This window comes from Paramormyrops kingsleyae, chromosome 6 (assembly GCF_048594095.1).
Source record: "Paramormyrops kingsleyae isolate MSU_618 chromosome 6, PKINGS_0.4, whole genome shotgun sequence".
In the NCBI taxonomy this organism is placed as follows: Eukaryota; Metazoa; Chordata; class Actinopteri; order Osteoglossiformes; family Mormyridae; genus Paramormyrops; species Paramormyrops kingsleyae.
The window spans coordinates 20,206,767-20,229,051 of NC_132802.1; the positions used below are offsets into that span (position 1 = coordinate 20,206,767).

Below are 22,285 nucleotides of genomic sequence, written 5' to 3' on the forward strand. Positions count from 1 at the left end.
GCAGCGTGAAAAGCAACAGGCTCAGCACGCAGCCAGGGGGGGCACCTGTGCTCAGTGTGATGGTGCTGGAGCTGATATTGCCGATCTGGACCATCTGGGGCCTTTCAGTAAGGAAGTCCAGAATACATTTGTAGGTGGAGCGTTCAGTCGGAGCAGGTCCAGCTTACCGATCAGCTGCTGAGGGATGATAGTGTTGAATGCGGAACTGAAGTCAATGAACAGCAATCTCATGTGGGCATTACGGTGTTCTAGATGGGATGGGGCCAGGTGAGTTGTAAGACTGCACGTTTGAATATGCTGCCCACCCAATTTTGTCGAGTCTCCGCTCAGTGATGCAAAAGATCCTGGATCGTTCATTGGCCAGAGGAGAAAATGTCAGAAAGAAGTCAGACTAAAGATTACATTTTAATATCGATTCTAGCCTCAAAGATCAGAATAACAACAAAAATGGTTTGCGGATTTGAAGAATTCTCGTTACCGGATTATTAACGCTCCCAGAAGGCTACAAACTAAAATGCAGGAATATTTGACATTTGTTTGTATCTCAGTTGGTTTTGGAACCAAAATTTATAAGTTGTGGTTTAGTTGAAGTTTTTATTTTACTTTTATATCTTATTTCAGTTTCTGAAAATGTTTTCGCTAACGATTATAATCCTACCTTGTGCACTGTAAGTATATAGCGAATAGTTATAGTAAAATTCTTCTTTATTCTTATAACATTCATACCACATTTCATAAATGCAGGATTGTAGCCATAGTCAACATTGGGGGGGGAGCAAAGCCATAATTATAATATATGTTGAGGGGATCATTGTGAGCACATCTGAATATTGGGGGGGGGGGGGACATGTCCTCCACAATATATAATTATGGCCTTGCGTAAATGTGATATTGAAGAGCAGCTCTGCCTGATGCGTATGAACATTCAGGACCGCGGACAATCTGGCACTGCGCCATTTTCACCTAAAGTATGAATCGGCCTTGGAGTACACCTGCCACACAAAGAGACGAGAGGGCAGAAGCAGCCTGACTGGCTAAAATGTTAGGGGCACAATGTAAAAATGTACTGGCTAAAATGTACGCACAATTTGCCAATCTCGAGGTCAGAAAAAATTAGAGGTTATGTCCATATATCGTGCGATAAGTCGATAATTGCATTATCGTGAAAGGTCTTCAGCCAAGCACACAAATGAAAAATAAAACGCCCAGATTAGTTTCAAGTTTAATTTTTATTAACAGATAGAACTCCAACTAATAACAAAAAAGAAAACATATTTAATAATCACTTCTGTTATAAATTCTCATTATTCATACCAGCTTAGGTGTATTCCAGCTACAAACCACTAGATAGAGGTGTGAGAGGGAGTGATTCCTCTCTTCTGTCCCACCCAGCCCCTTTGTTCCACTGGAACGTGCATGGGCCTTAGATATCATACTCAAAGCTCTCTTATGGACTAGAAAGACCCCAACAGCCCAAAACGTTCCGATACTCCAGCAGAAGGACCACCCACATCAGCTCATTAGAACCTCTTTTAAACTTACCAAATACATTGGTTAAAATAAATAGATTTTGTTTCACTTAGCTTTATTTCTTGTATATATAAACCTGTCCTTTTAATTTAAATTTATATTTGTTTTGTATAACAAACTGTCAGTTGGAAAGAAAGTATTTTCTGTAGACATTTTAGCTATTTTTGAATTAATACTTTTATATATTTATATAAGTTAGCTCCACGCTAGTGGCACATGTTCAGTCCTCGTCACATCACCATCAGACTTACACCTACAATACAAGTCTGGGTAAAGCTGTTAGACTTAATTATTTAACAAAGTAGAGTGAAAAGTTAAAGGAAAAAAAACTGGTTATTTCCAATAACTAAATATCACGGCAATGACACTATAAAACCGTTTTCCGTTATCTTTTGAAAGGCTTTATAAGCAATGTGTTCACCAGCACCACGTTAAAATGGAAAGATCTGGATTTCTTTTCTACTCCCCTAAAGCAAGTAGTTTAAAGAATTATGTGACAGTCTGATTCAGATTATCTTGACTAACAATTCATTTTAAATAAGAAATGAGTCACTGGCTAGGAACGAGGCTCCTTTTAAGTAGAAATGTTTAACAATAAGTGAAAGACCTTTCAGAAATATTTCCTGTGAGGACCAATTGCACAAAACGCACACGCCTGCTTTCCCAGTGTGCAGTGAAATCTCCCAGTGTCCCACTGCATGCATGACAATTCATCCAATGGCATTCGTTCATTTTTTTCCTCGGAGTGCTCTATAGTTTGAACTTTTGTTTCCGAACTTTTAATTCCAAACTTCTCTTCCCTTTTTCATCTTAGCTCAAACCTATACATAGTATGAAGTATAATTATGCATTGTTAAGGCTTTTTAAACAATAGCATTACTGAAACAGAAAAAAAAATCAGCATTTACTCTACGATAGAACCCTAAAAGAAAAGTGAATAGATCTAATCATATAACAAATCCTTGGGAAGTGGTTCTGATGCAGGAAAACTCAATTAAACCTGCAAACTTTACAAACACCTTTTCCACCAACAACTACCAGAACCTCCGCCCAAAAATAAAACAAAAAAAAAAAACAACATAAAAAAAATAAGTGCATCTGACAAATACGTGAACATAGTTAACACCACAAGACTGACAATACAAACAAAGAAAACTTATTAATGGCATCTCCTTTTAAGCAAGGAGAGTCAGAATAGATGGAAGATACCGGTTTTCACACATACAATGAATAATATGTAAAAGACACCTTTACACAACAGCAAGTCAAAGTAATACATGACTGCACTTATTTCAGCCTAAAACAGAAGAGATAACGGCTTGCAAAAACAGGGCATGGCTGTGAGATGTAAGTACACTAACTAATCGTGTATTTGACTTTTCTCCAACACATCTATACAAAACACCCCTCCTCCGGTTTAATATTGACAGACCATTAAACAAATCTGACAAAACAGGAGCTCACCTTAAAATTAATGTATGATTGCATTTTAAACAATGCATTCAGAACTGGTCGTTTCCTATAAAGTACTCTATTGACTTGTAGAAAAGCTCCAGGGATTCTAATATCTCTACAACTCCTCTACTTTTCTTTTTTAAAAAATAAAATACTCCTAAAAGGAAATAGCGGCATTCGTTAATTTAGTTACTGAGGCCAGGAACGACACAGAAGTGGAGAGCATTGTTTCTATAGTTGTGGGACGGGACATTCAAACATTGAATAAAATTTAGTACCTATCCCCAAACCACTGAAGGCATCGGAGATGCCAAAAGCATTACCTCATCACGGGATAAACCTCCAGACTGATGTTATTGGTCAATCGCCTCGGAGTGTGCAACGTGAAGGTCAAAAACACTGTCTCTTGCCACCTCCCTATTGGCTGCGTTGACAAAAGTCTGTAAAGGATTATGGGATTGATGCCAACGTGTCTCCACTTCTCTCCCGCCAGAGACTGGTGTGGTTGTCTATAAATCATAAGAAATCAAAAGCATTTTCAACCCAAGATACTAAAAATCAATATGGAAGAAAATGCATCTGCGCAATTTGAAATGTCACAGGACAACTTCTGGTAACAATCTTAGGAAAGGTAGCATGGTGCAAAGTAGGGCTGAATGCATTTATTTTTTATTTTTTTATACCGTTTTTGGCCCCTTACAGATAAAAGCCAGGAAAAAAAGATTTTTGTTCGTAGCTGCTCTGTGAAAGCACCCACATCTTTAAAAAATATATATAATAAAAGTGATTATACCTGACAGGGATCAAATCTACACATAGAGCATCCAAAATCTCTATTTTTCTTCTAGACACCATTAGAAAAATTTTGCCACCATAATGGTAAGTACCTATAAGGTAGTCCTGGCTAAGCATGGGCCACAACCCGTTCAGTTAAACGCAAGCTTGAAAACGATCTGTTTAGTGGTACGGTACGTGAGCTCCGTTGCCATCCTATTTATAACAATAGATCTGTACCGCTGGTGAGAGTGAACTCTCAAACTTATCCTGCCATTGTTAATTAAACAAAAGGAGGGAGTGAATCCACTACTGGAAGGCATGCACACTCTCAGTCACAGAGTTCTGAACTGTATTGATTGTCCAACATGACACATCCAAAGCACAATTTGTATCAGAAGACGAAGCATACTAAAAGTTACAGACAAGATTAAAAAATTCCAAGCATCCATAGCTGGAGACAATCCACCCCCCCCCCTCCCCAAACAAATGATAATGCATATGAGAATGTGAGGCCTTCATCCAAGCACACCATCGCTCATAAGTTTGCAGGAACAGTCTGGTGTGAGCACCTCAAAGAGACAAGCCATCACTAGTCTCTGCACTGAAGGGAACGATTCGCTTGTGTCCATTAGCTAAAAGTGACTGCATATTTTTCAAGTTGATCAGGCTCCCACACCACCTCAACAGCGTCTGGCTAGCAGAGGTGAAGGTACGCACAATGATGATTATTTAACGATATAAAGGACGCAGAGTGTGGGGGGGCATCTTACAGCTCAGCCTCACCTCCTTGGTGTCTTTCTAGGAAAAACATAAATCCTTCGAAGTGTTTCACAACAGCTTTTAAAACCGTCTTCCAAAAGGAGAAAAAAAAAAATCTGCCACGACTCATTTCTGTTTCTGTTTGTGTGTTTCAAAGTCAAAATACTGGCCCATTCCTCTCCTATGTTCAATGTCCTTCATCACCATCGATAGCCAATCAGAATCATGGGGTCCCCAACATCTATTCCCATCATCCTCACTTTCTAAAACCATCTAATCTTAAACTTTCCTTTGCTCACAATTCGGTTCCTGGGTCCAGCTGGCCCTCTCCTCCCCTCCATTACTGCACCTGAAAAACATTGATCTTGCTGGTGTTCTTCAGGGTCTGGCGCCTGTTGCAGAACCAGACTCGGACCACTTCGCGATCGTAATTGAGCTCTTTGGCGATTTCGGTGATCTCCTGGCCTGTGGGCAGGGCGTTCTTCTCAAAGTAGGTGTTCAGCACCTCGATGGCCTGCGGAGTGAAGCTAGTACGTCGCTTACGCTTCTTGGACGGTTCTCCGCCGACAAACTCCATCAGGTTCTGCTGGCCCTTCTGATTCCACAGCTCCGCCTCTGCCAGCCACTTCTCCAGGACTGGCTTCAGTTTCTGGGCGCTCTTGGGCGTGATGTCCAGTTTCTCAAACCTACAGTTGAGTTTGGTCTTTTGTTAAGCCATTAACTGTGAGAGACACTGAATCTTTTTAAAGCAGCACTGCTTACTGAATAAAACACAAATATGGTTATTCAGTTTTTAAAAGGCTGTAAAAGAATACTAAGCAATGTCGTGACCATGTTTGTATGACGTTTTGGAGAAGCACTCCATCTGAAGAAATTCAGTGTGAACACTGAGTAATATTTCCTGCAAGAGCCTATCCCAGCAAATAGGGGGCCCTCACCTGCATATGGCGGACTGGCTGTAGGCCGGACCTTCTGTAGCAGTGAGAGCCTGTCCAACTTGTGTCTGAGTGAGTCCTAGGGAGAGTCGACGGATCTTGAAGTTCTTCGCAAACTCACGGATTTCTTCCAGGTTAATGCCCTCCTCATCCGGAGCTCCTGGCTGAGGTTCTATGAGGGGAGAGATGGTCACCATAAATCCTGCGGATGTGCGGCCTCTGAAACAGCACGTGCTGCCATCAGTGGGATGGTATATCAGAACTAATGAATGGGGCTGTAAGCTCCGCAGTTATTAGACCGCCTACGTACTGTTGACAAGCTGGCCCACAGTAGGAGAGTCACTGCAGGTGACAGGAGCTGGGGAGGACAGGGGGGCAACATTCTTCATGACCGACGGCTGGGGAGCAATGACCACAGGGGCCTGAGTCACTGTCACCACCTGGCCCTTAAGTTTGGGGGGGGTAGGGGGGGGGTGGGGTTGGCAATGCAAGGTTGTTAGATTAGCTCAGCAGCATACAAAAAGTATTTGCTTGAATACCATCACCAACACAGATTCAACAACATTCTAAAGCCACATATCACATTCACAGCAATGTGGCCCAGAATGATCGCTGTCCATCTCTGTCCAGGTATCAGGTCCTGGTCCTACATTACCTGCGACGTGGACTTTGCAAGCGACAGGGGCACAGAGGGCTTGGGGATCACCGACGCTGAGGTGGGGGTGCACACAGGTCCATTCCCAATAGTGGCTATAATCTGGCCTTGGGCATTCAGCACCAGCTGAGGGGACATGGTCTGCACCTGCAAGCCCTGGGCCTGCAGCGGAGAGGCAGCGGCGCCCCCTGCCAGTGAGGCTGGGTTCACCAGAAGAGGCACAGCCCCGATTACCTGAGGAGAGGAAATAAGAGGCAAAGGTCAGGTTGCTTACAGGAAGGTTGCAGTGATGGTCTTGCAGTTTAACTGTCCATATTTGGGCTCAAGAAGAGTAAGAAAACAAGGTGGGGAGGAGAGCAACTGGCACCTGTCCCTGTGCGTTAGTGATGATCTGGCTGGTGAGCCCCGCCATGCCGGATATGGCACTGGTGATGACCGGGGTGGTGGTCAGGGAGCTGATGAACTGTGGCTGGGCCCCCAGAGACGCGGCACTGATCTGCGGCACACGGGGGGGGGGGGGGGGGGGTATGAGGCAAGATGGAGGAAGCATTGCAGCAATAAACCAGATATGGAACACGGACTTTAATAAAGATGTTCACACCCCCCATCCCCCCCACTGTCTGAGATACTGGGTGCCTGTCAGGGGGAGGGACACGCTGCGGCTTAGAGGCCTAACACAGAGGGCACCAGAAATAGTGACCAACCAGAGCATGCGCACATTCGAACCTACAACCCTGGAAGTCTGAGTCAACAGTGTTTCCAACTGAGACACTGTGCCACCCCAACTTTTGTGTTGTGCTTTTTTATTACAATAAGGGGAATGCTGTTTTGCCTCCCCCCCCCCCAACTGAAAAATGACATTGTTTGGCAGTGATGTGGGCAGACATTTTGCGGGGCAGGTGCTGGAATGGTGGGGGAGGGGGGATGGGGGTAAGGCTGGCTGGTACCAAGGTGAATTTCCATGATTGCGGGGGGGTGGGGGTCCCCACTGAGCAGATTTTGTGATCGTCAGTTAAACGTGGAACATCAAAAAATGGGCACTTTCATTTGTTTAGGCAAAGGAGACCGGTGTTATGGCACCCCAAGCCCCCCCCAAGCCCCCCCCCAGCCCCCATAGGTCCCTGTTGTTTGATGAAGAACACAGTATCTCAGGCAGGCATCACACACACACACACACACACTAACAATAGCTGGGTTGATGGAGATCCCTGCATTCTGCAGTGCTGCCATGGATGCACTGGCTTCAGAGACCCGGGGTGCAGCAGGAACGGTGGAGGAAGCAACAGCCACCTGCGTGGCAGCCTGTGTGGTCTGCGGCTGCTGCAGCGCCGCCTGCACCGGCTGCAGGGCCGCCGCTCCCGCCTGGGGCTGCAGTACTGTCTGCGCAGCTGTGTGAAGCTGCGGCTGGACTGTGTTCAGTACAGTGGCAGCTGGGAAGGGAGAAGCACACTAACATAGCATCAAAGCCTCCCGCGGCGGTCTCCAAGGAGACAGCAAAGCAGTAACAAGCATCTCTGTCTGTCTTTGATGTAGCAGCCTATTATCAACTTGGTGCATCCGGAGCTGAGAATTTTTAAATTATTATTACACACAAAAGGATAAACCCACAGAAAAATATATCCTGTGTAAAACAGAGGATGAAAGACCTTAAAGCAAGAGGCAAAGCACAAGGTGCGGAGGTCTATGCAGGCTGGTGGGGAACGGGGCAGGCAGTCTCACCCTGCAGACCAGCTAAGGGCAGCTTGAGGACGCCGCCCGCTGGGGTGGCCGCCGTCAGCCCAGGGAGGGTGGTCACAGTGGCCGTGGGGAAGGTGAGCACGGCTAGACCGCCCTGGCTGCCCACGGAGCCCGCCACACTAATGGGGATTAGCAGGGGCTGGCCCAGAGAGCCGGGCTGATGGGCCACCACCCCCGTCATCAGGGTGGCCAGGCTATCCTGGGTCAGCATCTGTGAACGCAGACGGAACAGGAGCCGCAAATCAGCTACGTGTCTCGGTGAACGTTACGGGGAGGAGGTCAGGAGCCGTGTGCAGAGGGGGCCTCACCGGAGGGCAGGTCTGGACGGTGACGGGCACGGCGGCCTGGGGCTGCGACAGGGGCATGCTGAGGGGACCCGAATGGACTGGGGTCTGGACCGTCGGGACTGCCACTTCCACAGATGGGCCTCCGTCACCCAACACTGACCAACAGGGGACATCAAGGCTAGGTCACCTGCATCCGGGCAATACTTCAACAATCCCGACGATTATGTGCCAGGAGTTTAACTGCGGGCATCAGTGATGTTGTGGGGTCTGCGGCCAGCCTACTGCCTTAAATACTCCACACTGCTCAGCAGCTTGTGCATGTCGTGCATCTCATTGTGGGGGAGTGCTTGTGCATACTTCGACGTGTTTCTTTGGCTTGGGGTCACTGGTGGGATTGTGCCAGTCGTCGTCAGGCTAACCGTAAATCAGGGTAGAGGGGGGTGATGATGAAGTGGATGGAGGCTGTGAACAGCTAACGTGAGATCTACAAGGTTTGTGTGTGACCTATGACTGTGGACTGGAGCCAGTTCTTATATAACCCTTTCAAACATCCATTTTGATGTCATGAACGTGCTAAATAAGGCAGAAACAAGCAGTTTAACACCAGCAAGAAATCAACCTAAAAACCACACATGCAGATGCACTGGTGGTAATCAGAGTACTTTTGCATTCACAAATCCCAATCTTTGTCAAAACATTTCAAGTCAGTGATGATTAACTCTATGCATAACAGTCAGGTCCCTGAAATTCCTGTAGATTAAGGATGATGTATTTTTGCCTTAATTACTTTTGGGACTTGAAATCAAGATAAAAGCAATTGTGAGCTTTGCCAGCTACCATAAATCGCAGTTGGCAGTGCATTGTGGGAAACTGAGTCCGACAGTCGCACAAGCATGTGTATGATGGCAGCAAGCCCTGTCGTCCAGTTATGTATTTTGTTCTAATAAAGTGCAGTAAAGGTGCCCGCCGACTCAATATTCATCTTCGTCATTACAAAAGATATAACACAACCTGTGTGTACTAATAAAAAGTCGCCAGGATCAGCTATAAGATTTGTTAAGGGGGCTAACAAGACTCACCTGCTCCCCCAGTACTACAGGGTGGTACAGTGCCATCCTGAACTCCCACCTCCACTGCTTCCAAAGCCAGCCGGCCCGCCCCGTCGGCCCCCGCGTCCACCTTCGTGCCGGGGCCAGAGGTCGGAAGGGCCGCGTCCACCTCCACCTCCAAGACGCGTATCGTCTCATGGCCGGACATCACTATCACCTACACGGGTCAGAGAGGGCACCATGAAGAGGACTGTTAATCAAATGAAGGCCTTTCATCGCAGACTAGCTGCACTTCCCTCTGCGTTTCTGCGCCCAAATCACTAGGCACTCCCCACCCTGCCTGACGCACTTATGCCTGGTGATATCTGCATGGTTCTCTCACTTCAGCTCCTCATATTATGACAACTGTATCCATCAATGAACTACTTCTACATGACTCGCCCCCCCCCCCCCAATCACCCCCCAAAAGAAAAAAAAAAAGCAGAGAGATGAAAGAATGAGGGGGGAAAAAAACAAAGGAAGACAAAATCCTGAGGCAGAAAGCATGAGAGAAAGACAAAGCATAGACAGAAATGTGCATACCTGGTTTTCTCGGGCAGGGAATTTCAAAGTGCAGGAACCTAATGTCTGGAAAAAACACCTCTGCTGTGAGACAGTGAATGGCGAGGGAGAGGCCAAGCACACATTAGCACAAGATGGCAAATGCAACAAAACAACAGGAGTCCCGTGAATACGATACAACAGCAGCGTCGGCCAACGAGCAGATCCAGCAATGCCATCTGAGAGACAAGCCGGGACAGCATTGCCCCTGCTGACACTGAGCGCACAGGATGACCACGCACTCATGAAAAGCAATGCACGACCACAGAACTGCAAAAAGACTGGGGGGGGGGTGTTGGCAAGGATTTTCTATACAAAATTATTAAAGGTTAATTTTTTAACAGAGGGAAATATGGTGACAGGAGAAGCAACTTGTGGAGCTGAGGGGGGCAGCTGCGTAACGACATTATTCCAGAAAGACGACAAGAAACCGGCAGAAGCTGAAGCGAGGTAGAGTGGAGGGGCGGAACAGGAGGCACGGCGGAACGGGAGGAATGGTGGAACGGGAGGCGCGGCGGAACAGGAGGAATGGCGGAACGGGAGGAATGGTGGAACGGGAGGCGCAGCGGCAGCGGTGTGCATGGCGCAGTACCTGCTCGTTCACGGTGAGGGGCGCGTCCTGAGCGCCGAGCTCCTCGGACTCCATGGTCTGTACTCACAGCTGCCGGCGGTCACTGTGCCCGCATGCTGTGCGGACGACATGGCCAGCGGGGCGGCGTTAGCACCAGGACCCCATGCCCAAGCACATGCACTGAACACAAGGCACAATCTACCAGCCTTTCTACGTGAATGCGGGCACTCAAATGGTAATCAATCAATTTATCAACTACCTACTTATATGGAATGACTACTGCTTACTGACCCAAACCTACTGGAGAGTGGGGCCCCAACACCGATCACAACCAGTTATTTTGTATGAATTTACACCAGAAATGGAAGTCAGGTTTGCATAAGGAACAACTTTAAAGTGCTTTACAAAGTATTGATGTCTAGCACTGATGTCTGCAGTTCTCACTAATATAGTGATAACGTCACAAAATATTAAGATGCTACGAATATTAATAAAAAATAAAACTATAAACATCTGTACACTCAAGACAAAATACCAAATGGTTATAGACCCGTGCCTATTCAACACGACTGATGATGATTGTGCTACTTCAGAAACCATGGCTATCTTGCAAAACATTAAGATGTTATTAGAAAATATAACAATATTTCGATTTTCCTGTCATCCTGCGTTGCAAATTCAAATCTAGAATGGCACTGCTTGGGGAAAAAAATAACCAAACACGTTTCAAAATTTGCAACCCAAAACTAACTCCCTCACGAAAGCCTTTTTTATTGTATACCTCGCTACGGCTATTTGAATGTCTTCCTCGTATCAATTTGGCAACCTGATTCTTGTGGAGGGGGGGGTCTCATCTGTTTTAATATGCATAAGCTTACATAACGCGCACAAATACAATAAGAGTCGTTCATGAATTATGTAGCTAAGAGCCGGCTTTAGGTGGGTCAGGGTCCGTGCGGGGGAAGCCGGGCAAAGCGACGCTTGCAGCCGGGCTGCGGAGACTCCGGGCGCCGCGCGGCGAACTGCGCAAACTGCGCTGGCTGCGCCTGTCCACCCCGGCTGCATCATACAGCGCGGGCGGGCGAGTGCATTTTTATTAAATATAATTGCATCTTCCCACTTATTTTTTATCTGCTGAACGCGGTGTTTGTGACGTAAAAGCTGCAGATTTGACGGTCGACATACGATTTTTAAGCGGCCTAGAAAGGGCCTTTAAAGCGTTTCGTCAGAGTACTATCTTTGCAAAATATTCCTAGCTTACAGCTCCAAGATTGCAATCTGATTGTTTAAATTACGATAAGAAAACGTGTAATGGGGCATTCTGTGCAACGCCGCGACCTCCACCCTCTCGCAAAAACACTTGATCGTCCAAACTTTGGCAGGTCCTGCCAGCCTACCCACCCCCATCCTCCATCCAATAATAATAATCTGTACGCTGGCTAATTTCAAACCGCTGCTTATCACAAACATGCAGAGACTTAACTGAGGCACTGCCACAATCCAAGGGACGGCATTTTATGTATTTCACCCGCTCTTTATCATAAATATATAAATTATGCTAATTAAGAACATTACATATTAACCAAAAACCTCTTATCTTCCTTCACCTCGCCGTCTTCAAACACACACCACTATTAACAAGAAATCGTGTATTTATAACAACTTACCAATAAAGTGTAAGGTTTTTTTGGTGATTCTCCCGCTTTCACAAGCTTTGCCACAGTTTGTTTAACAGACGAATAATTAAAAATTCATCTCACAGCTCGCAGCCCGGCGCTGTGGCAGCACACAAAAGAGGTATTTGCATTGATAAAGAGGGTCGGCAGCACGCGGAACCTCCTATCCTTAATATTCAATGACGGTCCCTTCGTTACCTGCAGCTCGGATGAACTCCAAACACCTTATAATATCCGAAAACACATCTTTCCGCAGAAAAGTCCCTCAAATTTAATACTAATTTGGCCTTTTGCACTACGTCATGAACATAATTTATGCAAGGCAAGTCTTTGCATGGAAAAAAACGTCGCCGTTCGACTGAAGGGGGAGCTATGGCGGCCTTAAAGGAAGAGCGTTTCGTTTTCAATATTCCCAGTTTCTAGCATTTAAACTTATTTTCAAATATGCTCCCTTCTTCTTCGTTCGGAGATAATTTTTAATTTACACTTTTTAATTAAAGTGATTAAATGAATTAGGTCTGTAAAATATTTTAGTCTGTATTACTTTTCTATATATACTGGTTGCGTTTATAACTGAGCCTTGGCGTGAGTGGGAGGGTTAAAGATCTGCGCGGGGAACGTTGGACAACATGCATGCATGACATGTCTAGCAAACAACATTAGTTTATCGGTGAATGGTTACAGAAACTGAAAAGGATTCATTTACTGATGCTGTCTGTATTACATGTCGTTAACCCTATAAATCTTTAACCTATCTTTATATTGAGCATACCGTGTACACTTTTATTTAATTGTTTTTTTACACTATACTGGTTCTGGTGCAGCTTTTATTATTTATTGTTTACTACTAGATTTTGTCTTATCTTTATTCTACTTTTAGGTAATTTATTGTCATTAGTAGCATTGAGTGCGGAAACTGCAATCTGAATCTTGTTGTATTTGTGCAGTGACAATAAAGATATTCTGTTCTACCTCTGATTGTAAAACTGTGCAGGTAGTGAATATGTAACTCTCTTACTCCAAAGAAACAGTTTTGCTAGATTATAACATTCACAAGTGAGAAAATACGTAACAAGCATGTAGTTATGTGAATTTTATAAAAGTGTGAGATCCAACCCCCCTGGCCACAATCTGTTTTCTCCCCTGAAGTCTGGTAGGATGTTTTGTAGCATCAAAAAGTTGACCACTAGATTCAAGTTTCCCATCCCCAAGTGGTCCATATCATCAATAGTTGAATCTGGAATATTGAAATATTACTTGCACCTACACTATTATGTGGATTGCAGTGTTTCTTTGTATACATTGTTCTTTGCAATAGGTGTGGCTGAGTATGTATGAATTCCAGTGAACCTGTTGCACATGGCCAATAAAACATCGTGAACTGAACTGTCCTGTTAAAACCACAACTACTTTTAAACTTGGCTTTATGTTTTCATAGCTGAACCTCAAGATGTCCTAAACTCAAGAAGAATGTGGAGACTGAGGCCTTATGAACATTAATGTTTTGCAGAAGAAATCACGTAAGGCCCCTTTTCGTTTTTGCTTTATCGAGTAGTAATTTCAGAATGCTCTCAGTTCTGCTACAAAAATGTCTGTATCACAGCAGGTTGGTATACATATTACACCACATAATTTTATAATACAACTGCTTTCTTTATGTGTCATATTTTAAACCACATACAGTAGCGTACTGGAAAACATCACTGTTTGCATGCATTAGTAGAACATGACATTGGAGCACATTGCCAGATTTGGGATTCCAGAATAGTGCTGAATCTTTAGCTTCACATTTCAGCACAGAAAATGTATCTGTTTCACACACACCCATGCAATACACATCAATATTCATAGGTCTGACATATTCTTATTTAGAGAGGTGGACTATATTTTTCCTGATATCTTTTTCTAAATTTAACATATTCAGCTAGATTTTAGATGTAAGACTTTTATTCTTGACGAACACACTGAACAAAAATGCAGATTAAGCTGTATCGGAACGCAAATGCAAATACATTTTGATGTCCCCAAAAGAGGGCAGCAAAAACATGACACCAGTGAATGAGATTTTAATTAATTAATTAATTAATTTATTCTGTGATAAGTTTTATTTCGACTTTGTTAATAATAACATTCCACGAACATAACCGGTTCAGTTGCAGTGGAAACAAAGTCTCGCTTGGCTCTAGTACCAGTCAGGGTAAAATGAGATACAAAGTACATACTTCCAAATAATATTCAACCAAATTACGATTATGCCAGTATTAGCCAAATTTAGACTATCCAGTAAGTTTAGATTCGTTAGCAGCCTTTAAAATGCGAGAGAAAACGCGTTCAAATGTCCATTTATTTGTGGTTTCGTCATAAATACAACAACATGAACTGCATCGCCAGCTGCCCACGGTCTCAGTCAGAGAAGCTTCTCGGTACAGCAGGCAGATTCGCCCTAGAGAAACCGGAAGTAGATCAGCGGCTTGTAAATCCATTTCCGGTCATATGCCACGGCGAAGAATGAGAATGGATGGAAAGGGAGTTGTTTCCATGCCTTGTTAACCCTGCAAATATTGTGAAATTAAATGTTTATATTATTTAACCGTTTGGACATGTACTGTAATAACACATACATGAATGTAAGTGTAAAAAAGTAAAAAAGGCATAAGGCTCTGAAATTTTACTTGTGCAACACCTCTGGATACAAAAGTTAAGATAATAATCTTTAAAAGGAGAACATAATACAAAGCCTCAGATTATCAGTAATTCACAGTACAGCTTCAGTTCACCTGTTGTCATTTTTATCTAAATTTAGTAGCCGCGCTTTCCGTGGGAGTTTAGTGTTATTATAGGTTTGATCTTTGAATTTGGTTTTTACTTTATTTCCAATTTTTATTAAAATTCCAGTATAGATGCAGTTAGTTTTCAGTGTGGTTTTGTTAGTTTTTATTTCAAAGATATAGCCTATTCATATTTAGATTTAATCTATTTTCAGTTTAAGTTTTAGTAACTGATCACTAAGTCATAGATTAAAAGTTAAAGCTAGCTATTTTAAGTGCCTGATCTTTGGATAACCTGCATTAATACAGAGTGCACATTACGTACTACCCACCAAACATGAGACGTCCATCAGACGTGCAGATCATGTCTAGATGGAGTCGGTCGGTCCAGAACCATATCTGGATGTCTACACAACGTGCAAATCAGGTGCAGTATCTGCACGTCTAACTCTGACCCCTCTTGGGCGTAGATATGTAGTTCAAGCTGAACGTCTAGGTAGGCGACTTTTGGAAATTTGTAGACAGATCGTCAATTCCATGTAAACATTGTCAGCGTCAATTCTGGTGCCTATTGTAGCTCATGCTGTTGTAATTTTAATGTTTTAAAATGTCCAAAAATAAACTGCTACACGTAAGCAAATCCCATAATCACAATTTGCCGATGCACGTCCGGTGTGTGGTTTGGCCAAGTTCTGTTGCCGTAGCGCTAATTTTTTTTTTTTAAAAAGCCGACACCGTCTTTTGCAGTAAAACGGTTGTGAGAAACTGCACGTCGTTGTGGACAAGTTTAAAGTTTAAGGTAAGTAGTATTTAGCATTGTTTAGTTGTGTACATTGTTTAATAATCGCATTGCTGACTTTTTTGCAAACCAATATGTCCACATAATTAATCTGAAGGTAAGACACATCTGTACATATGGAACTCCAAAGTGTTCAAAAGTATTATGAAATACAGCTCATTATTGTGAAATATATTGCATTCTGTTATATAAATTTACTTGTTGTGAAATATGATTTCATATATTTTTAGCGCTCTTGTGAGCACAGAACGACTTCCATTTTGCAGTAAAGCGGGAAAAGTAAAGTTAAAAGTATTTCATCATTCAGCGTCATGAAATGATGAAAAACGGCATTATGAAATAAATACTGATTTTGAAAAAATATATATACATATTTCACAATAAGAAGTAGTGCTAGGCGATAAAACGATCTCGATTTTTTTTATCGATAAAAAAATGAGGATGATCACGATGATACACACAGACTATAAAACTCGATCAACCAAGTTGGCTCCGTTTTATAGAATGCGCTGAGACAGACAACTTGATGGCCTATCGAGCAGAGGTTTACTGAACGCTAGCAAAACAGCCAAAAAATAATCAATGGGTGTGTTCTACTTGGGCTTAGGTCTGTCTGCAGCTGACGCGACGTGGAACGCGATCTGCCGGCGGCTGCAAGGGTGGAGTATAAACTGACTGCAGCCAAGTCGGACTACTTATACTCCTCGTAGTCTGTGACACCTGACTGCAATGGCAGCACTACCAGAAGGGTGTAGATAAATCTATACAAAAATCACCTGCACGCACATTACTTCTTTTACAATAACCAACTCCTGATACAAACTGTTAGCAGTGAAATTAATAATAAAATTATTGTGTATTGTGGCTCTGTGTAAAAAGATACCCAGCAAACATTGGTCCGACGGCGACGTTGTGTCCCCGGCCAAAAACAGTCGAGGTAAGACGGCATAAATCGGTAAAAAATATGTGACACAGAACATTGCCTAAAAATGCATTCAGATACATTTGTACATGTCTACAGTTGTCTGAGGTTGCATGTACAGCTGTCACTTTGAGCTTTAGCTAAGTGCATTTTAATAGTGAGTGCATGTGTGAGCGAAGGTCCACTATGTGACGTCCTTTACACGTGCATTTACAGTCCATCATGATCCTTTATTAAATCCACTGTGAAATTGAGCACGAAACATGCAAATGCGACTGTGCTTACACCTTGGTTAATACTGCAATAAAAAGTAAGTGCCCCGAGTAGTTTTTAAGAGGTTGTGAAAAGACGGCCACTGACGTCCTTTACACGTCTATTCAAGCAAGACTCATTGTGGGGAAAAAGGATATATTTTTTAAATGAAATGCACAATAATGTTTATTTACATATTGTTTTATGACAAATTATTCACAAAGTGCTCTGTGATTGTGAAGCCACTGCATTTGGCATTATGCGCCCCGTGTTTTCGAATATTAAAAAATTATTTTATTATTTTTATGAAATTTATGCATTTACATATGAACAGGTATATACCTGGTAACCATTTAAAGTCCGAATTGGTTGTGGATTGTCAAATAAAAAAAAAGTTTACTCGCTTTACTCTGCGTGCGTTTTATTTCCCCATGTGGATGCATAAAGTTTTTAAATTTGAATTTGGAAACAGTTGGCAGTCTCGCGATATACCGCGATATTCCAGATTATCTTGGGAGAGAGAGGGAGAGGAAAAGTTAACGCATTTTCACGAGTCTTATTTACTTTCAAGAAGAGAGGAGGGTGAAAGTTAATATATCTATATAAAAAAACTACTGTTGGGTAAGTCCATTTTGTATTGTTTTATAAATTTTACGTTTGACACGAAGGAACTAAAATGTAGTTTGAGTTTGGCTAAAATTAACTAGCAGGCTAAAAGTTAGTAGTGTTAACGTTAGGCTGCTCCTAAAAACAAACTCTGTTAGCATGAGTTCGCAGGTATAAAGCCCCATGCGGTCTCTACACTTAAGTTGAGCTATTTTATGCAGTTGAGCAAACTTCTTGGTGGAAAACTGATAGCAAAATGACCAAGTCCCCAAAATGTTAAGTTTGCTGGATTTTGCTTCACTGCCTTAAAAAATAATTACAAATGAGCAGAGCAGTTTCATGCTACTGCAGGAACATTGTGTAATAGATATGGGGTTCCCAACCCTGGTCCTCAAGGACACCTGGCCTAATTGTTTTCTAATTATCCCTGCCCTACCCACTGCTGGTTACCTGGATCAGGTGTGTTCAGTCAATCAGAAGCTGGAAGATATCATTTCAGATAAGATTGGAGTGGGGGAGGGCAAATCAGTAGTGCGTTTGGTAGGGCAAGAAGTGCTGTTGTAACTGCTTAAATTGACTTTAAAGCGAGATGTTTAGTGAAAGATCTTTTAAATAAAGTAAAAAAAATAATAATTTGTTAAAACCCAAGCAAATGGTAAATATTGTAGTAGCTATGAAATTCAGTCAATAATAGCATACCAGTATGTTTTAATGATCCAGTAAGTTTTACTGTTCAATGTAGCCTTTTGAGATTTTTCAAAAAGTAAATTACCTGAAAGAGACTGTGAAATGTTGAGCAAAATGTAGGAAGCGCTCAAGAATAACATGGGCTGGCGTCTGTAAATGAATTTTAACATGGATGTTTTCAGTAACTACTTTAAAATAATTTCGTAATTTTAGATTTGCTAAACATGTCCTCTGAGTACCAGAGGAAGTGGAGACGACGAAGGGCAAAGGTTGATTCCTTAGTGGAATATGATAGCAGCTCTGATTCTGAGGGGTCAGTGGAGCCAGCCTTGGCGGGAGAGGGCAGTCCCCTCACGGAGGGATCAACACACGACGAATTACATCTTATGGTGGCCTGTAGTTCTTCTGTTAGCACAGCAGTGGTGTCAATTAGACATGAAGAAGAATACAATTATGATACTGATTCTACTGAAACTGAGTCTGAGCAGTTGGATGAGGCTTCACGTTCAATTGTTGAAACACCATCTATTCACAAGGACTTGGCTAGTTGGGCTACTGCTACAAACCAGACCCACAAGGCATTAAATGAGCTTCTGGATGTGCTCAGACGTCATGGCCATAGACTTCCCAAAGACGCTAGAACTCTTCTTGAAACTCCACAAGGAGTGCCAGTTCAAAATAAATGCAATGGACAGTATATTTATTATGGTATTGAGCGTTATGTTCTTGAACACTTTTCAAAAGAGACACTGCCAGGGAAAGTTGAACTGTGCTTTAATATCATATTACAGATTGTGATGTCACATTTAGGTTCAGCAACTGTCCAGAGTTGGGGGATCTTCTCTCAGGGACTGTGTCAATAAAGTCATGAACAGGTATGTATTTTACCTTGCATTGTTTGTATTGCTGCATAATTCAGAAATAAAATGTATATGTAAATGTATATTCTGGCCAAAATAAGAAACCCAGCTTTGGGTATTATTTTTTTTTATTATTACAGATTTAATCTTTCACACATTATATCTCCTCACATACATGCCTATTTTCTAGTTCAGAAGGTTTTAGATGTCTACTGACTTAGTCTGCCAGACTGAAAACCAAAAAATCAAAACATAATTTCAGTGTAAGCCATTAATGACTAATTAGCTGTCTCAAAAAATGTGGATATGGATAAGAACATAGTTCAGGGAACTTGTTACCTGACAGATGAGTGGTTGTTAAAGTGTATGATTTAACATTGCATGCAAGTAACATGCTGATAATATTACAACTACAATAATTGTAATATTGACCTTATATGTAAATTTTCCTGATGGTGAAGTAATCCTGAGTAATTTCTTTCACAGAATCATGCCTTAATGGCAAAATTCAACAACTGCAAAAGAAGCCATTTAGAGATACAATCATATTCAATATAATTCAAGGTAATTTTGGCCTTATGACGTGAAATTTTGTACTTTTATTTATTTATTGGTACCTTTTATCTATTGAAGGAATATTGTCTTAAAGACCACAGAAATGTCCTGTTTACTTTCACACAGTTACACACCTACTTATGGAACTTGCTCAACCACAGTGGTTTTGAAGGGGAAGGGGACATGCTATTTTTTCATTCACCTAGCACACATTTAATGGTAAATGGTAAATGGACTGCATTTATATAGCGCTTTTCTACTCCAAGTACTCAAAGCGCTTTACAATTTATGCCTCACATTCACCCATCCATACACACATTCATACACCAGTGGCAGAGGCTGCCATGCAAGGCGCCAACCAGCTCACCGGGAGCAATTTGGGGTTCAGTGTCTTGCTCAAGGACACTTTGATGGGGTCAGGAGAACCCGGGGCTCGAACCTGCAACCTTCCCGTTGCCGAACGATAGCACTACCTCCTGTGCCACCATCTTCCCCAAACTGCAGAACATCTTTTATTAACCAAAGATTATTCAACAGAAAAATGTTGTGTAATGCATGTTGATTACTTTTTTCAAATGCTTCGTTAATGAAACTGATAATGTTGTTCCAAGATGTATTTTTAATGTTGTTGTAGGATCATAAAGACAATTTTGCCCTTTTGTAATTATTATTTTTTTGTATATTCAACCCTCAGATGCAGTAAAAAGATGGAGCAAAATGCAACAGACTCCGAGATTGAGGCAGCAATGGCTGAACACCTAAAACATGCTCCAGGAAGAGTTGGGGATATAGGAAATGAGCCCGTTGACAGAAATAGTTCATGTGCTTGTTCTTGTTCTTTTCGTTCTGGTTTAACTAATGTTTAATTGTTACTATTTACAGTTCTACTATATATTTAGCCTTTGTTTAAAAATGTTGTATACTTTTATATTTGTATGTGTGTATGTATGTGTTTATATATAATGCACACAAATATTTAAATATATTATATATATTTATCTGTATATATGTATGTATATGTTATATAAATATATATTTTTTTCTTATTTAATACAAATAAGAAATGTTTTGTAATGTAAACGTCGATTAAACGTTGTATAGACGTTGAGGTCTGACTGGACTGATTTTGGACGTTTTTTGAACCATTTATATTCTGATGTGCATTTCACAATAAGGACGTTTATATTCAGGCTAATTAGTACACTGACATAACGCAGAAACACATCTTAAAAACATCCAGACGACGACGCATTAGACGTCCAGAAAAGACGCCGAAAAGACGTCGAATACACGGCAAGTTGACGTCAAAGACGTCCGTTCAACTTTCATTTTGGAACTATTTTTCAACCATGACGGGACGTGTCGGAGGGACGTTATTTCAACGGTCATCAAACGTCCAAATGTTTGCTGGGTAGCTGCCAGGAAAATTATCAAATACATGTATTTCAAGGATTCAAAGTTACTATTGTCATGTACTCAGTACAATACAATTCTTACTTGAATGCCTTCTCAGACTGGACGATTAAACCAAATAAAGCAGCGCAACATCACAGTAACTATGTGTATTGTGTATTGAGTGAATTATTGATGTTTAAATTCACTTAGTTTTTGGTTTAAATGTATTTATTTTTGCTGTGATGTTGTAAGACACAAGGAGAGGGGGAGGTGTGTTATCATCTGATCTGATACTCCCAATAAAAATGTATTAAGAATGCTGTGTGAGACTTTTTGTACTGAATTTGCTTAATGATACTAGGTTATTGGGGTGAAACATAATATGGTATTAGAATATATAGTGGGGATTATTTTGTAATGAATAAAGCTGTAAATACATAAATTACGTCTAAAGTAAGTCTATGTGTGACGTTAAAACGACGTCTACACCGACCATTTCCGGACTGTTTTTTCACCTTATACAGACGTCTTATAGTTGTCATAACTGAACATCCAGAGGACGTCTAAAAAAGACGTCATAAAAACTTTCATTCTGCACCCTCTGAAGACGTCTTTTCTACGGTAGGCCAAGACGTCTAAAAGACGTCATTTCAACGTCATATTGTTTGCTGGGTAATGTCCTCAAAATATGCAAAACGTTCCAAAAGTATCATCAATGGTATTTAAAGATCAAATCATTACTTTAGCTAAATAGTATTAAAAACGGTAACAAATTATTTGACATTTCCAGAAGCAATATTGAGAATTCTCATTTAGTTGTAATTTAAATTTTATTTTCGTATCTTATTTTATTTGAGTTCACAAAATGTTTCCTTGCAGTTTTCGTTAACGATAATATTCCTGCTGCATATAAACGTGTTGACTCGATTGGACCTTAAACTTCAATCTTTTATGTCTCAAAATGCCATGCGTCCGTATTCCTTTAGATTGGAGGCCTTCGAAGGGAAGAACACATGGTTTTGTTTTGACAAAGAAGGCTTAGGCTCGCTACAAAATCTGCTACAAAGTCTCTGACCTCCGCCACTGCTGCTGCCGCTGTATTTGCAGGAGGGAAGTACACATTATTATCTACATCCGGCTGAATGAAAGAAAGTGTCAGTGTGGTGCTGCTGGCTACTGTGAGTGACATGTAGCATAAACTCTGCTCACAGTAGTTCTATACAATGAACATTTTTACCCATAAATGAATTTACAAAAATAAATAGTTGCTCTGATGTTTTTGTAAGTGGAGTGCATTGGCAAACATGTGGAAACATATCAGAGGACAATTGTTGGTGCATGTCTCGCGGGCGCATCTATGACTATATATATATATATACATATATATATAGTTCTCAATACTATTATTAA

At 41.8% G+C, this 22,285-nt stretch overlaps 1 protein-coding gene and 1 long non-coding RNA gene across 13 annotated transcripts; one reads left to right on the forward strand and one right to left on the reverse strand.

Annotated features, from left to right (window-relative positions):
* Positions 1–1,210: 1,210 nt before the first annotated feature.
* pou6f1 (POU class 6 homeobox 1) lies at positions 1,211–12,533 on the reverse strand. Of its 7 annotated transcripts, XM_023805094.2 has the most exons (13): positions 12,230–12,533; positions 12,023–12,131; positions 10,377–10,471; positions 9,767–9,811; positions 9,215–9,401; positions 8,157–8,290; positions 7,831–8,059; positions 7,297–7,541; positions 6,479–6,607; positions 6,112–6,345; positions 5,767–5,902; positions 5,460–5,628; positions 1,211–5,207 (listed from the first exon to the last, which is right to left on the reverse strand). In XM_023805094.2, the coding sequence occupies exons 3-13, from the start codon at positions 10,428–10,430 to the stop codon at positions 4,862–4,864; spliced, it is 1,908 nt and encodes a 635-aa protein (XP_023660862.1). In that variant the 5' UTR covers positions 10,431–10,471; positions 12,023–12,131; positions 12,230–12,533; the 3' UTR covers positions 1,211–4,861. The 7 variants fall into 7 exon arrangements, with proteins under 7 accessions (XP_023660862.1, XP_023660863.1, XP_072569924.1 ...); XM_023805095.2 differs by lacking the exon at positions 12,023–12,131; XM_072713823.1 differs by having other exon boundaries at positions 12,023–12,533.
* LOC140591894 (uncharacterized) lies at positions 11,318–21,192 on the forward strand. 6 transcript variants are annotated; one of them, XR_011992212.1, is made up of 6 exons: positions 11,318–11,436; positions 13,470–13,551; positions 15,547–15,598; positions 16,206–18,940; positions 19,412–19,489; positions 20,175–21,192. It is a non-coding gene; the product is annotated as an uncharacterized lncRNA (long non-coding RNA). The 6 variants fall into 6 exon arrangements; XR_011992210.1 differs by lacking the exons at positions 11,318–11,436; positions 13,470–13,551 and having other exon boundaries at positions 15,093–15,598; positions 16,206–17,393; positions 18,857–18,940; XR_011992211.1 differs by lacking the exons at positions 11,318–11,436; positions 13,470–13,551 and having other exon boundaries at positions 15,093–15,598; positions 16,206–17,393; positions 18,876–18,940.
* The last annotated feature ends 1,093 nt before the right edge of the window (positions 21,193–22,285 follow it).

Bases quoted from the DNA above. Each gene is read 5' to 3' on its own strand.
- pou6f1 (XM_023805095.2), bottom strand. From the start codon at position 10,430: ATGGAGTCCGAGGAGCTCGGCGCTCAGGACGCGCCCCTCACCGTGAAC. The intron at 7,542-7,830 runs GTGAGACTGCCT...CTCCCTTCCCAG, and splicing joins GCCCTTAGCTGGTCTGCAGG to CTGCCACTGTACTGAACACA. The intron at 5,903-6,111 runs GTAATGTAGGAC...CCCAAACTTAAG, and splicing joins TTGCAAAGTCCACGTCGCAG to GGCCAGGTGGTGACAGTGAC.